At 43.4% G+C, this 15,250-nt stretch overlaps 1 protein-coding gene across 2 annotated transcripts; it reads left to right on the forward strand.

The window, feature by feature from the left end:
- Positions 1-223: 223 nt before the first annotated feature.
- Positions 224-5,677, forward strand: RPS3 (ribosomal protein S3). Of its 2 annotated transcripts, none has more exons than XM_006875420.1 (7): positions 224-276; positions 1,758-1,888; positions 2,042-2,135; positions 2,801-2,895; positions 4,462-4,649; positions 5,001-5,197; positions 5,596-5,677. In XM_006875420.1, the coding sequence occupies exons 1-6, from the start codon at positions 247-249 to the stop codon at positions 5,192-5,194; spliced, it is 732 nt and encodes a 243-aa protein (XP_006875482.1). In that variant the 5' UTR covers positions 224-246; the 3' UTR covers positions 5,195-5,197; positions 5,596-5,677. The 2 variants fall into 2 exon arrangements, with proteins under 2 accessions (XP_006875482.1, XP_006875481.1); XM_006875419.1 differs by lacking the exon at positions 5,596-5,677 and adding an exon at positions 2,441-2,448 and having other exon boundaries at positions 247-276; positions 2,042-2,145; positions 2,771-2,895; positions 5,001-5,194.
- Positions 5,678-15,250: the final 9,573 nt, after the last annotated feature.

Raw genomic sequence — 15,250 nt, forward strand, 5'->3', positions numbered from 1 at the left:
ATTTGGCTCAAATCTGTCTTCTTAAGCTCTATATCACACTATTTGGATATTTGATAACGTATGAGAAAAACTAGCGTTTCCCCAAAACTTAAAGGCATTTTAAAACTACATTTCCCCAAATCCTACACTTCCCACGAGGGCTCACCAGCATGGACGTCGCGCGGTTCTTTGTCGTCATTCCGCACCCTTTATACGCACTTCCGCTGGGGAGCCACTTCCTTTCCTTTCGGCGGCGCGCGGCGCAACATGGCGGTACAAATTTCCAAGAAGAGGAAGGTGAGACGCTGGAACCTGGTCAAGGGAACTGCGGCATCGTGCGCGTCAGAAACTTACAGAGATACCATAGCGCGACATGGAGCTCTGTGCCTTGTCCCAAGAGAAGGCTTGATCCGCTTGGCGTTCCTGGGGTCGCAGATGGCTCTGGATTGAGTGCGGGCCCGATCTGAGCGATCGCAGTGTGGCGCCGGGGAAGGAAGAGACAGGCCGATTTCTACCGGTTTCGGGCGGGGTACAGAGATGAGCACTGGGCGCCACTCCTGCCTTAGAGAAATTGCTGCTGCGTATTTCGTCGTCAACAAAGTGGAATAAGTAAACGTGGCATTCCGAGGGGATGAGCAATTCATCTCAGCTCTTACCCCGAGGTATTGAGAAGGGGAATTGACAATATTCCAGTTACTTCCCACCTTCTCGCTAATCTGTCTGGGTGCAATTTTCTGCCCCGAAAGATAGCAGTTTGACAGGCAGCTGACAATTTTGTGCTCCGTTTGGGGACCCAAGGAAAAGTCATCTGATGGGGGGAGGTCCGCGGAGACGAAGCCTTGTCGAGTTTAACTTCTCTCCATAGGAGAGAACTGTGTTATATCTACTTTAAAAGTGGAAATTTAAAAAGTTTTATGTAGTTATGCGGTAATGTTACGGTTAAGACTAAAACGTTTTTTTGTGAGATGTAGGATTGGCTATCCCTGTTAAGTTACGTTTTAAGAAAAGCAAGATCACAGGCTGAGAACCTTCTGATGGTTTTTAACTTAGAAGCATTGTGTCCCTGCTGTGCTGAATGAAAGAGATGAAAATGCCATTTTGGTGGTTCTGGTGGTTGTAGTCGTGTACCGTGGAGTCGGTTCTGACTTAGAGCGACCCGGTGTAGGGTAACGTAGTGGTTACGAATCGGGCTGCTAATCTCACGGACAGTAGTTCGAAACTACCAGCTGTTCCGTGGAAGAAAGATGAGGCTTTCTGCTCATAAAGATTTACAGCCTCGGAAACCCTGCATCAGGGTCACTATGAGTCGGAACCGACTCCACGGCACATAACAACAAATGTTTATGGGAGCAGAAAGCCTCTTTTTCCTGTGGAATGGCTGGTGGTTTCAAACTGCTGACCTCGAGGTTAGCAGCCCATTAAGCTTACCAGAGCTCCTTAAATGTGCCGTTTTAGAGCGCCTTTTATTTTATACATTTAAATATTAAGGGAAGTAAAAAAAAAAAAAACCCTTCAATGAAGAGATGATGACGAGTCTGATTGGAGGTGTCCCTTTGTCCAGGTGGCTTATTTTGTGCTGCGTTCTGTGGCACAGTTTTAAGGGTCCTGAGTCAAAGTAACTTCCTAAAGATGACCAAGAGGCATTTGTCTGAGAAGGGTTAATTCCTGTTGAACAAAGATAATGAATGACTTGGTTGAAAGATTAGGTCAATCTCTCTATTCTTAGGGAAATTAGCCTTATACTCATGTTCTAATTTTGAACTTCGATTTTTGGTTAGTTTGTAGCTGATGGCATCTTCAAAGCCGAACTGAATGAGTTTCTCACACGGGAGCTGGCTGAAGATGGTTACTCTGGAGTTGAAGTTCGAGTTACACCAACCAGGACAGAAATCATCATCCTAGCCACCAGGTAAAAGCTCACTTGATTGGCCGTCATCGATACTAAGATGATTTACTTTGAGCTTAGGGAAAAACTGATGAATTTGTCAGTTAACAAGTGCAGTTATTTTTCAGAGTTGAATATTTCTAAGATCTAATGCTAGTTGTCATTCTTTCCCCCCAGGACACAGAATGTTCTTGGTGAGAAGGGCCGGCGGATTCGGGAACTGACCGCCGTGGTTCAGAAGAGGTTTGGCTTCCCTGAGGGCAGTGTAGAGGTGAGTACTAGTCCTGGCTTACTGCAGAAGTTACCTGTGGACCTGAAATGGTTCTTTAAAGCCTTCCACTATCACCTTGTAAACTTGAATCATGGGGTGGTATTTTGTTGAAATTCTTGTAATACTTAATAAGTTAATTCTGCTAATTCCATCTTTTATTCCATTTTTTCTGTCAACTGTGAAGTTCTCCCCTCATACCCTGAGGTTTCATGTACATGTGATATACCATGTATTGGTCGTAGAAATGGTTGGGCTTGGGGGTTTAATCAGGGGTTTCATGTATGTTAATGAAAGCTGGGTAGTAGGAGTCCTGGTATGTGAGATAAAGCACTGGACCTGAAGGTTGGTTTGAACCACAAGATTGGTAGTTCATACTCACTAGCCGCTCCTTTGAAAACCTATACAGGGTCAATGGCACTTAACAACAACAGTGACCCATGGACTCCTGATGTGGCACTGTAGAATAAACACTGGACTGCAAACCACAAGGTCGGTGGTTCACACCCACGAGCTGCTCCTCAAAATCCCTTTACTGGGTCACTGTCAGAATCAACTCAGTGTGATGGGTAGGAAAGGTGCTAGTGTCGTAAGAAAGGAAACTGGTATAAAGGTGCTGCTTTAGTGGGAAACATAAGATTAAGGAGTGTACCTTATTTCTTTTAAAGCTTTATGCTGAAAAGGTGGCCACAAGAGGTCTGTGTGCCATTGCCCAGGCAGAGTCTCTGCGCTACAAACTCCTAGGAGGGCTTGCTGTGCGGAGGTAAGTGGTCCTTGCTGGAATGGAGGCATGTTCTGGGTGCCTTGGAAGTAGACTGGGGGCAGAACAGAGGAGAGGTTAGGTTTCTAGTTGGTCTCCTTTGTGATGCTGAGAAAGAACTGGGGGTAGGCAGTGAAAAGATTGATTCTGCCATTGTAACTGCGGTCATGCTGTATGTGTAGGCAGAGGTGCTTTGTCATTGCTGCTGGGCTGTGGTTAACAGTCTAGTGCTGGCGCCACAAGTCGTAATGTGAGGGGCCTTGGTGTGGCACTGTAGGATAAGCACTAGATCAAAAATTGATTTGAACTACAAGGTTGGCAATTCAGACTCACCAGCCACTCCTCATAACCCTATACAGGGCCCCTGTGAGTTGAATGAATTTGACGGCACTTAACAGCAACAAATGTGAGTGGTTACAGGTCTTCCTGGTAAAGATGGCTGCCAGGAAAGGAAAGGCTCTTGTAAGTTCTAAAGCCCAAGCAAGTTACTGATCTCTGACCTCTGGGTCCCCTGTTTAAGTAGGGTTCATTCCTGGGTCATGGGTGGTGGTTGTTGTTGTTAAGTGCCGTCGAGTCGGTTCCGACCCATAGCGACCCTGTACAGGGTTTCCGAGGGTGTAAATCCTTACGGGAGTAGAAAGCCTCATCTTTCTCCTGCGGAGCGGCTGGTAGTTTCGAACCGCTGACCTTAAGGTTCGCAGCCCGATTCGTAACCAGAGCTCACTGGTTCCAGAGCTCACTGGGTCATGGGTGGTAGGTTTTATTAAAACTTTGCTCTATTGAAAGTGAGAATGTAACAGCTAGCTCTCCAGTTTGTATCTTATCAAATATATAAACTAATGAATATTCAAGAGGGCCTCATTTTAGGACTGATTCTCAGTTTGCTAGATTAGTGGTTATCCCACAGCACTCTAGTCTCAAGGCACCCAGGATTCTATATTAGTAAGTAGGTTTCCTGGTAAACCTGAAATCTGGAGTCTACTATGATTAAGAATATCAAGGTATGGACTACTTAAAGGCTTCCTTCCCTGCTTCAGAAATGCTGGACTGAAAGGACTTGCTTCAGAATAGGCAAAACAAGCAAGTTAGCTTGAATTAGGTTAAATAGACCACAGGTGTCATTGGCCTGGAGTAAGGCTCAGGCATTGTATTGTTTTTGTTGCTCTTAACCTTCTTGGGGTGATTCAAACCCGAGAGGCTTCAAAGAAAGGTTTGTGGGGGAATGGAATTTGTTAAGAATTTGACCTTAATATCCGGAGGAATTAGCCTTAGATTCGGGGGGATGGGAATGGAAGAGAATTGCTATTTCTTCAGTCAGAGTGCTCACATTCTCTAGTAAAGGAATGTTGACAAGTAGACAATGCCAGTCAGTGGAGAAAGGTGAGGTTCTTTTATTGTTAGTTAATAACAAATGGAGTCCTGGTGTGGTGCTATAGGATAAGCACTCCACCTCAAGGTTGGTTTGAACTGTAAATTCTCCAGCCATTCCTCAGACTCTATACAGGTTTGCTATGAGTCAGAACCAACTTCACAGCACTTAACAATAACACGAAATGGTTTCTCCTACAGGGCCTGCTATGGTGTGCTGCGGTTCATCATGGAGAGTGGAGCCAAAGGCTGTGAGGTCGTGGTGTCTGGGAAACTTCGAGGACAGAGGGCTAAGTCCATGAAATTTGTGGATGGTCTGATGATCCACAGTGGGGACCCTGTTAACTACTACGTTGACACAGCCGTGCGCCACGTGCTGCTCAGACAGGGTGAGCCACTGGGAATGTTGAGGTAGAGGACATAATATTAGTTGACTTGTAGACATTGAAATGCTGGGGTCAAATCCATGCACTGATTTTTGTCTTTGACACTGCCACCAGAATACCCTTCAGTGATGACACGATGACGAGTCAGAAAGGTCACTTCCTGCTCTTGATGCTGTTCAGGGCCACGTTCTGTGATCCTGGGCAGCGGTTCCTTTTGCAAAGGTGTCCTGCTCATTGATGATTTAGAGGCATTTGTCTGAGAAGGGACCAGTTCCTGGGGACTTTTTTTTTTTTGTCTTATTGCTTGGCAGGTGGTTGAAACCACTGCTAGGTTCTGACTGTGGTGTCCTCTAGGTGTGCTGGGCATCAAAGTGAAGATCATGCTGCCCTGGGACCCAAGTGGTAAGATTGGCCCGAAGAAACCCCTGCCTGACCATGTGAGCATTGTGGAACCCAAAGATGAGATACTACCCACCACCCCCATATCGGAGCAGAAGGGTGGGAAGCCAGAGCCACCTGCTATGCCTCAGCCAGTCCCCACTGCATAACAGGTATGTATGTATGTTTAGTATAACCACTTGGTGAATCAAATTCTGTTTACATTGATTTCTTGTGGCAGCTGGGAGCCATTTAATGCCGGGTTCTGTTGGAGGGGGTGCTTTGTTCACCTTTGGTCTGAAGACGCTCCTGTCTTAATATAAATTAATGCAGGAAGTTTGCTTTATTGTCCTCCCTTTTTCCAAGGACACATTCCTCTTGTTTATAATTAGTTATTTTCAGCAGGTACCTTAAAACATTGTAACGCCAAGCCCTCTCCTCTGCCCCGTTCTTCTGGGGTTTGCTTATTTTTAAGGTAGCCTGTGAAAACCCTAAGTAGTGTGGAGCCCTTTGGTAATTGAAGGAACGTGTTACTCAGGTGAAGTTACTGTTGTACTTTATTTGGTTTCAGGGTCTCCTTGGCAGCCGGATCTGGGATTTGGATGTTGCTCTGTAAAGAACTTTAAAACTTAATAAAAATCTTTTAAAAAGAAGCATGGCCTGACTTGACTCTCTGTCTAGTATTCAGACTGAGGGTCATGTTGACTGAGCATTGATATGCTTGTCTCCTAATTGATTGATACTTGGGGCTATCTCCTGGCCTTCCCAGAATATTTCTGTGCTTCCTTTATAATGATTTTTCCCCCCTCTTGGTTTTATTTTAGCTGTATTTTTGCAGTTTTGGCAAAGGCCAGAAATGGGAAGGACCTAAGCAGAGCTAACCAGAGAAACAACTTTTTCCACCATCAGCTACACCAAGACAGACGCTCTGTGCACATAGTATTTAACACATGACACTTAGGAAGGTTCTAATATCCAAAAGTCCTTAGGTGAACAGAGGATTGTTGTTAAGTGCTGTCAGAGCTGATGAACTTGAACCGCTGACCTTGGGCTCAGATCAACCTGTTGTCCAGTGCATTAACCTGCAGCACCACACCAGGACTCTATGTCATATCTCAGGATTGGAAATTAGAACATAGGTTTGCTTTACCTGTGCTTCCTTTCTTCCTTGAATGACATTTTCTAGGATGATCTTCAGGGGAGGTGGGGGGAATGTGCAAGTGAGTGAGCAGAGCTGGCCTCAGTAACAGCACCGTGCACACATGAGTTTGGAATGTTGGTGCTCTGCCCACCCTTCCACTACAGGCAGTATTGGACTATTGCTGTGGGTAAATTAACTGCACTGAATGTTTTATTTCTAAACTTGGGGTTGTTAAAGTGCCGTTGAGTCTATTCCAACCCATATCTACCCTGTATAGAGTTTCTAAGAAGCAGCTGGTGAGCCTGAACCACTGACCTTTCAGTTCAAACAACTTTGCAGTCTGACACAGTTTTACAGAGCCTATTCAACAAATCACATATTTCATCTTAATGCAATCCTTAACTTCCTGTTTCCATTCCTTCCCCAACCTTCTGTACCTTGGCACTCAGCAGATGCTGTTCTTTTGATCTCAAATGGTTGACTATTCTATGGTGTGTGTATTCAATAGTGGTGTCCCCTATATATCCATTTATTGGCTGAAAACTGAGCCATGGGGGTGTGATTCTTTTCAGTGAAACTTTTTAAGTGCCAGCAAGCCAGTTCTGACTCTAGGTTTCCTGGGAGTGGCTGATGAGTTCAACTGCACTGGAAATTCATAGTAGTGGCTGTTGGAAATGGAGGTCGGGCCGTCCTGGTCATGTAAGATCTCATTACAGAGAGACCTTTGTAAATCAGACTAGGTGATCTTGTATATTTCCTTTTCTAGTGAGTATCCTATAAATCAGTCCCTTAAAATTGGAAGTTAGACTGAGAGATTTAGTACTCTTAATGTTCCACCAGGTGATGCTGTAACAATACCTTGGGCATGAGAATTATTTTATTTTAAATAAAACTTAGACACAGAAAGGATGCAAATTAGTCCTGGTGTGGCGCTGTGGGTTAATGTGCCAGACTGCAAAGCCGTTTGAACTGAAAGTCCAGTGGTTCAAGTTTACTAGCTGCTCCTCAGAAAACCCTATCAGGGTCACTGTGGGTTGGAATCCACTCAACATCACTTAACAACTTGAATCATCAGCATACCTCTAACCATTACGTGGGTAAATCTTTTCAGAGCCACTCTAGAAGCACCTCCTTCCCCAGTGATAATCCCTGCCTCCCTAGTTCTTAGTGCTACCAGGTCAATCCCAATTCAAAATACTCATTGTTTGACCCAATGGCTTGTGAGTTTTATTCCAGAGCCAGGACTTGGCTGTAGGGACAGCTGCTCCCTAACGTTTGAGTCCTTGGGGTGTCATAACAATTGGTAAAATGTTCTGCCAAACAAGTACTGAAGTTAATGCCTTAACACCTGTTACCCTCTGCACCCCTGTAGTGGCTCCAGTAGAATTCAGCTGCAGGTTGTACTACCCATGATCCATTTGCTTCTCTGTGTCCACTACCCACATGCTAACCTCTAGCCACATATAGCTCCTTATGCTGAATTATTTCCCTTATTAGTCTAAGCTCTACAGGCTCGTCTCTGGAATTTATGGTGAGTTGCAGTATGCAGAACCTCAAAAGGTCTACTCAATTGATACATCCTGACTTCTAGTTAGGTTTATTTGTGTGTTAAGCCCAGATGTGTACGCTGGGATTCCACCTAGTCTGTACTTAAGGCTGAGCCAGGGCCTAGCGTAAGGTACTGAACAAGCCAGTTTCATTTGATTCTAGTCCCAGTTCCTATCCTATAACCTGTATGATGTTGCTGTTGAGTCAGTATCAACTCATAGCCACCCTGTGCACAACAGAATGAAACACTGCCCGGTCCTGGACCAACCTCACTATTACCATGCTAGAGCCTGTGATGCTGCCATTTTGCCAGTCCAGGGGTTTGGGGTTCTTTCTCTGATCCTCCACCCTCCAAACATGATACCCTTCTCCAGTGACTGGTTCCTCCTGACAATATGTCCGAAGTATCAGAGGTGAAGTTTGGCCATCCTGGCCTCCAAGAAGCACTTTGGCTGCACTTCTTCCAACACCATAATTCAAATGCATCAATTCTATGGTCTTCCTTATTCACTGTCCAGCTTTCGCATGCATATGAGGTTATTGAAAGTACCACGGCTTGGGTCAGGCACACCTTCGTCCTCCAGCTGACATCTTTGCTCTTCAACACTTTAAAAAAATCTTATGCAGCAGATTTGCCTAATGCAATACGTCCTTGGGTTTCTTGACTGCTGTTTCCATGAGTGTTGATAGTTGATCCAAGAAGAATGAAGTCCCTGAACTTCAATCTTTTCTCCATTAAAAAGAATGTTGTTTATTGGTCCAGTGGTGAGGATTATTGTTTTTACATTGAGGTACAATCTATACCAAAGGCTGTGTGTGCTCTTTGATCTTCATGCAGTAAGTATTTTTAAGTCCTCTTCACTTTCAGCAAGCAAGGTTGTATCATCTGTATATCGCAGGTTGTTACTGAGCCTTCTCCAATCCTGATGCCATGTTTTTCTTCATAGAACCCAGCTTCTCGGATTATTTGCTCAGCATACAGTTTGAATATGGTGAAAGAATACAACCCTGTCGCACACCTTGATGGCACTTGCTGTTAAGTGCCATCAAATTGGTTCCAACCCATAGCAAACCCTGTATAGGATTTCCTAGGAGCAGCTGGTGAATTTGAACTGTTGACCTTGTGGTTCAAACTGATCAGGCCTCTGACTTTTTTGTTTCCCTGACAGCTTTTTAATATGAATGAGAGCCTTGGCTGACCCACATGTGCTTAGAAGTGCAGCCTACTGTTACCACAAAACTACAGACAAAGGAGAATAGTAACTAGTGAGGCTCACACACTTTAGAAGAATCAACCATTTGAGATCAAAAGGGTAGTATTCACCCAAGGACAATGTTCAGAAGGGAAAGGCAGGCTGGACATGGAAGCGGGATAAGTGATACTGTGATACTGCACTGTGGGGGTTACAATCAGTGACATGAAACAATGTAGGAGTTGTTGAATGGAAAACTGATTTCCTCTGTAACCATCATCCAGTTTGCAATCAAAGTCACTGTAGATAGTTCCATCAAAGACACTACAGATAGTTCCTTCAGCCCGGATGCCTGCTGGCTGGTATAGGTCAGAATGCTCCAGGGTTAACCCTGCATTTAAAAGGATTTCTGTACTGGGAGCTGGAAGGATGCCTCACCATGGGGCAAGCCCTGTACACATTGGGGAATTCCATTGCCTCTAAGAATATTAGGTACACTCCTAAGTAGTTTAGGACTTAACCTACTTTGGCCTCAGTTTCATCCTCTGTAAAATGGGATTAATAGTACTTCTTGAGAATGTACAAGGGGTCTTCAAAAAGTTTATTTCATTTTTCTACAAACTTTGATACAGCCTCATATGCCAAGAACTTAGCATGGAGACTTGTGCACAGGAAGTACTCTGCTGTGGAGCTAGCCTGGGTCTCGGCCTTGTGATCTTGTCTGACTGCACCTTCGTCTTACTTCCAGAGTTGGGCCTTGATGAATGAGGGGCTTGCTTATGTATAGCCCCCTAGTGTTCCTGGTGAGGAGGGCCAGAGAAAAAGGAAGACGCCCAACGTGGTCAAGTGGCAGCATTGGTGGACTCAAGTGTGGCAATAGTAGTGAGGTTGGCCCAGGATCGGGCAGTGTGTCGTCCTGCTGTGCATAAGGTCGCTATGAGTCGGTACAAGTGTTCCTGGTGTGGTGCTGCAGGTGAATGCACAGGACTGCAAGATCTGTTTGAACTAAAAGGTTGACAGTTCAGGCTCACCAGACGCTCTTTGGAAACCATATACATGGTTGTAAGTCAGAATCCACTCTACAGCATTTAACAAGTGTTCTCAGAGCTGGCATTGTTGACCTCTCCCTTTTCCTTTCTAAGTTAAGTGGCATCAAGTCAGTTCTGATCATAGGGACCAAAGGAGCGGCTGGTGGGTCTGAACCATAGACGTTGTGGTTAGCTGTCCAGTGTTTATCTTATAGCACCACACCAAAATGGGAAAGGAGGCAGGAAGAGGGTTGAATGAACAGATGGGAGGAGTACACATTGCCCTCAGGGACTCCTGCCATTTTCCATTACCCACCCCCTCACACACACACATGTCCTACCCTCAGGGGTTTCTAAGAACAGCTGCCACTCTAAGCCGGGAGGAGGCCTGGGTCAAAGGAGCAAGGAGGCAGAGAGGGCCAGGCATCCTCAGAAAGCTTGAGCCCTTTTACTTTCTTTCCTCAGTTCTTTTTTCCAGGGCTTCAGATAGAAAAAGAACCTAATGACCAATAAAAGTAGTAGTTGTTAATGGAACCAATTAGCCACACATTACATACCCTCCTATTCCTGACAGTGACGTTCCATTTCATATTATTTTATCTATCAACCATTTTCTGATTTGCTGTTGACCAAAGAAATCCATACTCTTGACAATACATTTATGAGCTAGGGTCAACAAATCATCCCGAGACAGTCTCTCATACTTGAGCTGTGAAATCTGCCGCTGCTATAGCTGCTTTGTGGCAACCTTATTTGGTGTTGCAGCCCACACAGCACCCTTATAACCCAAAAATGATCCAGTCCTGTCTACTGTGTCTCCCTGCTAGAGCACAGGTTTTCCATCATTGTGAGCATGGATTAAGAATTAGCCATAGGTGCACTGGACTGCAAAGTCAGTTTGAACCACAAGGTCGACGGTGGTTCAAGCTCACCAACTGTTCTTTGGAAACCCTATGCATGGTTGCTATGGGTCAGGACTGACTTGACAGCACTTAACAACAGCAGCAACAACATAAGATGTGATGTCCCTGAAGGCCAAATAAAACTGGGATACATGTGCTACCCGAGCAGGGGAATGGTGTCTGCCTCGGTGCCATGAACGGGGCAAGCGGTCTTTTCTCAGCTGCAGCACCTCTGGATCCTCACACCCCTGCCCTGGCACTGATGTGAAGCAGGCAGAGAAGGCTAGACTGGTGTACTAAGGTCTGGAGGAGGTGAGGAAGGGGTCAGGGAACAATGGGCATGTGATAGCAGCTGAAGGAAGGAAAGGAAAAAGGGAGAGGAGAACTGGAGTATCAGCCTGGCCACAACCCAACAACCCGCATCAACCACAGTGGTGGCAGCCAACATGTCTTTTACAAGCTATATTGAGTCAACTTTGGAGCACAGACATTAGGAAAGAACATTGCCACACAATCAGCAAAACAGAATGGTCCAGCTTGTCAACAAAATAATGTAATAAAATCTTTCCTATTTAATGACTTTGATGAAAATGTTCCATTTTCTTTTTGGCTTTCAAAATACATAGATAACACCAAGGTCAGTAGGAACACCATCTAAGGCCAGAAACTCTGCTGTCATATCCCTTCCATGAGCTCCTTGAACTGTAGGAGTCCACCAGAGACTTTTCCCCTCTGGGTCCAACAAATGCAACTCCATAGTACCCTGGAGACAACAGACAATTTAGCTCCCACAAAGAAACGAGAAAATGGCTGAAACCAATGACCACGATTCAGAGCCAGAAAATGTTTCTGAGGGAGAAAATGTAATGGAACTAATTGAAAAATAATCAGAATTATCATTATTGTTGTTAAGTGCCATCGAGTCAGTTCCAACTCATACAACCCTGTATAGGGTTTCCAAGGAGCAGCTGGTGAGTTTGAAATCGCTGACTTTGCAGTTCAAACCGACATTATAATTCAGTGCATTAATCCACAGAGCCACACTAGGACTCCACAATTTTAATTAGGTATCTTCAAAAGATCCATAGAAAAATCTAGGAAAGCAAGGGGAACACAAAGTCTTTAGAAGAATTCAGGAAAACTACAAGAATAAAGAGACAAAATGCATGCAAATTTTAAAACAATACAAAACCTGCAATTAGAAATCCAGAAGATTAATACTAAGATTTCAGAAATGTACAATACATTGGAAGGGCAAAGGAATAGATGCAAAGCAATGGAAACCTGAATTAGAGAGCTTGAAGATAAATCTCTCAATACTATATGCTAGAAAAAGAGTCAGATGAAAGAATGAAAAAAATCCAAAGAAAGCCTACAGTTACATTGGACACCATGAAGAGGAACAACTTAAAGGTAATTGAAATTGGAAAATAGGAAGAGACAAGCACAAGGAAAATTGTCAAAGAGTTGTTGGAAAAAAATTTCCCTAACATGAAAGATGAGAAGACAAGCATACAAGAAGCTGAACGAACCCCAAGAAGCATAGATCGCAAAATAAAATCAACAAGAAATATCATAATTAAACTTTACAAAATCAAAGACAAGGAAAGAACCCTGAGAGCAGCTCAGGAAAAATGAAAAGTTATCTACAAAGGAGAACCTATAAGACTAAGCTCGTATTTCTACTAGAAACCAAGCAGGCAAGAAGGCAATGGGATGACATGTAAAAAACGAAAAGAAAAAAATTGCCAACCAAGATCCATCCTCAGCAAAGCTGTGCCTCAGATACTATGGGGAAATCAGGACATTTGCTGATAAACAGAAATTAAAGTCATTTGTAGTGACCAACTTTACAAAAAAAATGCTAATGGGCGTTGTTTGGACTGAGAAACAACAACAGCAGACAACAACCTTAGATTACCATACATGACAACCACACTCAGAACTCAGTCCAGATATTGTTGTTAAGTGTCGACTCATAGTGACCCTCTATAGGGTTTCCAAGGAGTAGTTGGTGAGTTTGAACCTTAGACCTTGTGGCTCAAACCACCTTGTGGTCCAGTGCTTACTCTAAAGCACCACACCCAAGACTGAAATAAGGAACCAGAGATATCAATGTATAGTGAAGTCAACTATAAAGCAAAAAGAAGGAATAATGTAGATACAGAACAAAATGGCAAGTCAAGTAGATTTCAAGATAAAACAGACAGGGAAACAATAAATTTCAGGGTAGCCTCAGGAAAATAATAACATCTACACATCAAAATAAAAAAAGGAAAACCAGAAAGACTTAGTAAACATTGTTGTTGTTGTTGTTAAGTGCCATCGAGTCAGGTCCGACCCATAGCGACCCTGTACAGGGTTTCCGAGGGTGTAAATCTTTACGGGAGTAGAAAGCCTCATCTTTCTCCCGCGGAGCAGCTGGTAGTTTCGAACCGCTGACCTTAAGGTTCGCAGCCCGATTCGTAACCACTACGCTACCAGAGCTCCTTAGCACAACAGAAATGCAAATGAATAGAAAAATCCATAAACAAAAATGAACTCAACATATAAAATTATGTGACACAAAGAATCTAGCAGCACCACAAAAAACTCCCAGAAAAATGTCAATTCATACCTCTTGATGATTACACTGAATGTAAATGGATTAAATGTACCAGTCAAAAGACATAAAGAGCAGAATGGATAAAAAAAAAAAAAAAACAGGCTCCTTCAATATGCTGTCTACAAGAGACGTGTTAAAAAGATGGAGACAGGCTAAATGCCCATCAACAGAAGAATGGTTAAATAAAATGGTATATACACACAATGAAATACTAAAAACCATTGAAGAAGCATAATGAACCTGAAATACCTCACAGCATGGTTGGACCTGGAGGACATTATACTGAGTGAATAGTTAATCACAAAAGGACAAACACTGTTTGAGACCAATATTGTAAAAAGGTTTTTTTAGAAAATGTTTTCTTGATAAAAGCAGCAGTCTCTGATGGTTTGGGGGCATTGTTTTGCTGTTGTTGTTAGGTGCCATCAAGACAGTACTGACTCATAGTGAGCCTATTCACAACAGAATGAATCACTGCCTGGTCCTGCGTCACACTCAAAACCATTGCTACGTTGAACCCATTGCTGCTGCCACTGTGCCAATCCATCTCATTGGGGGTCTTCCTCTTTCTCTGACCATCCACTTTACCAACATGATATCCTTTTTAAGGGTCTGGTCCCTTCTGATAATATATCCAAAAGTATGAGAGGTGAAGTCTCGCCATCCTGCTTCCAAGGAGCATTCTGGCTGCACTTCTTCCAACACACATTTGTTTGTTCTTTTGGCAGTCCATGGTACTTTCAACATTCTCTTTCGACACCATAACTCAAATGCATCAATTCTTTTACGGTCTTCTTAAACCACTGTCCAACTTTCACATGCATATGAGGTTATTGAAAATATTGTATCTTGGGTCAGGAGTACCTTAGTCCTCAAACTGACATCTTTGCTCTTGAACACTTTAAAGAGGTCTTGTGCAGAGATTTGCCTAATGCAATATTTCATTTCATTTCTTGACTTCTGCTTCCAAGACTTGATGGCTGAATGAAGTCTTTGACAACTTCAGTCTTTTCTCCATTTATATGGATGTTGTTTATTGGTCCAGTGGAGAGGATTTGTGTTTTCTTTACATTGAGGTGCAATCCATACCAAAGGCTTTTATCTTCATCAGTAAGTATTGTAAGCCCTCTTCACTTTTAGCAAGCAAGGTTGTATCATCTGCGTATTGCAGGTTGGTAATGAGTCTTCCTCCAATCCTGATGCCACATTTTTCTTCATAGAATCCAGCTTCTTGGATTATTTGCTCATCATAGAAACTGAATAAATATGGTGAATTGGGAGGTTAGGAAGAGGGAAATTAGTCACAAGCTACAAGGTAGACAAGTGCTGATATGGTTGACAGGACACGCAATATATAACAAGAGGGAGGTTAGCAGAAGAAAGATGAAGATAGCAGAAGACACAGGGAGGAATGCAATAGCTAAAGTGAATACAGGTAAATAATAGCTAAAGTGAATACAGGTAAATACTATTATTTTTTGGTACATGGAGGGGATTGCAGCCAGGTAATGAAGCAAAGTATAGGATTTGTTGAATGTGAAACTGATGATTTGCTCTGTAAACCTTCACTCAATTCACAATAAAAAGTTTTTAAAAGAAAAAGGGGAAATCAGTGATTCTTGCAAGTTTCTGGTTTGGATAAAGGCTCTCTGGTTGGTGTAGACCAGTATGTTACAGCTGCTGTGATGAATTCATTGGGCCTAACATGTAAAGTGTTAGGCCATGTAACGTGGAGTGGCAAGAAATCAAGCTGGAGAGGTTGACTGGGACCAGACCAAATTTAGCCGGTTGGCTACAATCGGAACTTGT

Source organism: Chrysochloris asiatica, unplaced genomic scaffold (genome assembly GCF_000296735.1).
Source record: "Chrysochloris asiatica unplaced genomic scaffold, ChrAsi1.0 scaffold00326, whole genome shotgun sequence".
Lineage (NCBI taxonomy): Eukaryota > Metazoa > Chordata > Mammalia > Afrosoricida > Chrysochloridae > Chrysochloris > Chrysochloris asiatica.

Coding starts and splice junctions, on each gene's coding strand:
- RPS3 (XM_006875419.1), top strand. CDS start 247: ATGGCGGTACAAATTTCCAAGAAGAGGAAG. Junction 2,896..4,461: donor GGAGGGCTTGCTGTGCGGAG/GTAAGTGGTCCT, acceptor TTTCTCCTACAG/GGCCTGCTATGGTGTGCTGC. Junction 4,650..5,000: donor CCACGTGCTGCTCAGACAGG/GTGAGCCACTGG, acceptor GGTGTCCTCTAG/GTGTGCTGGGCATCAAAGTG.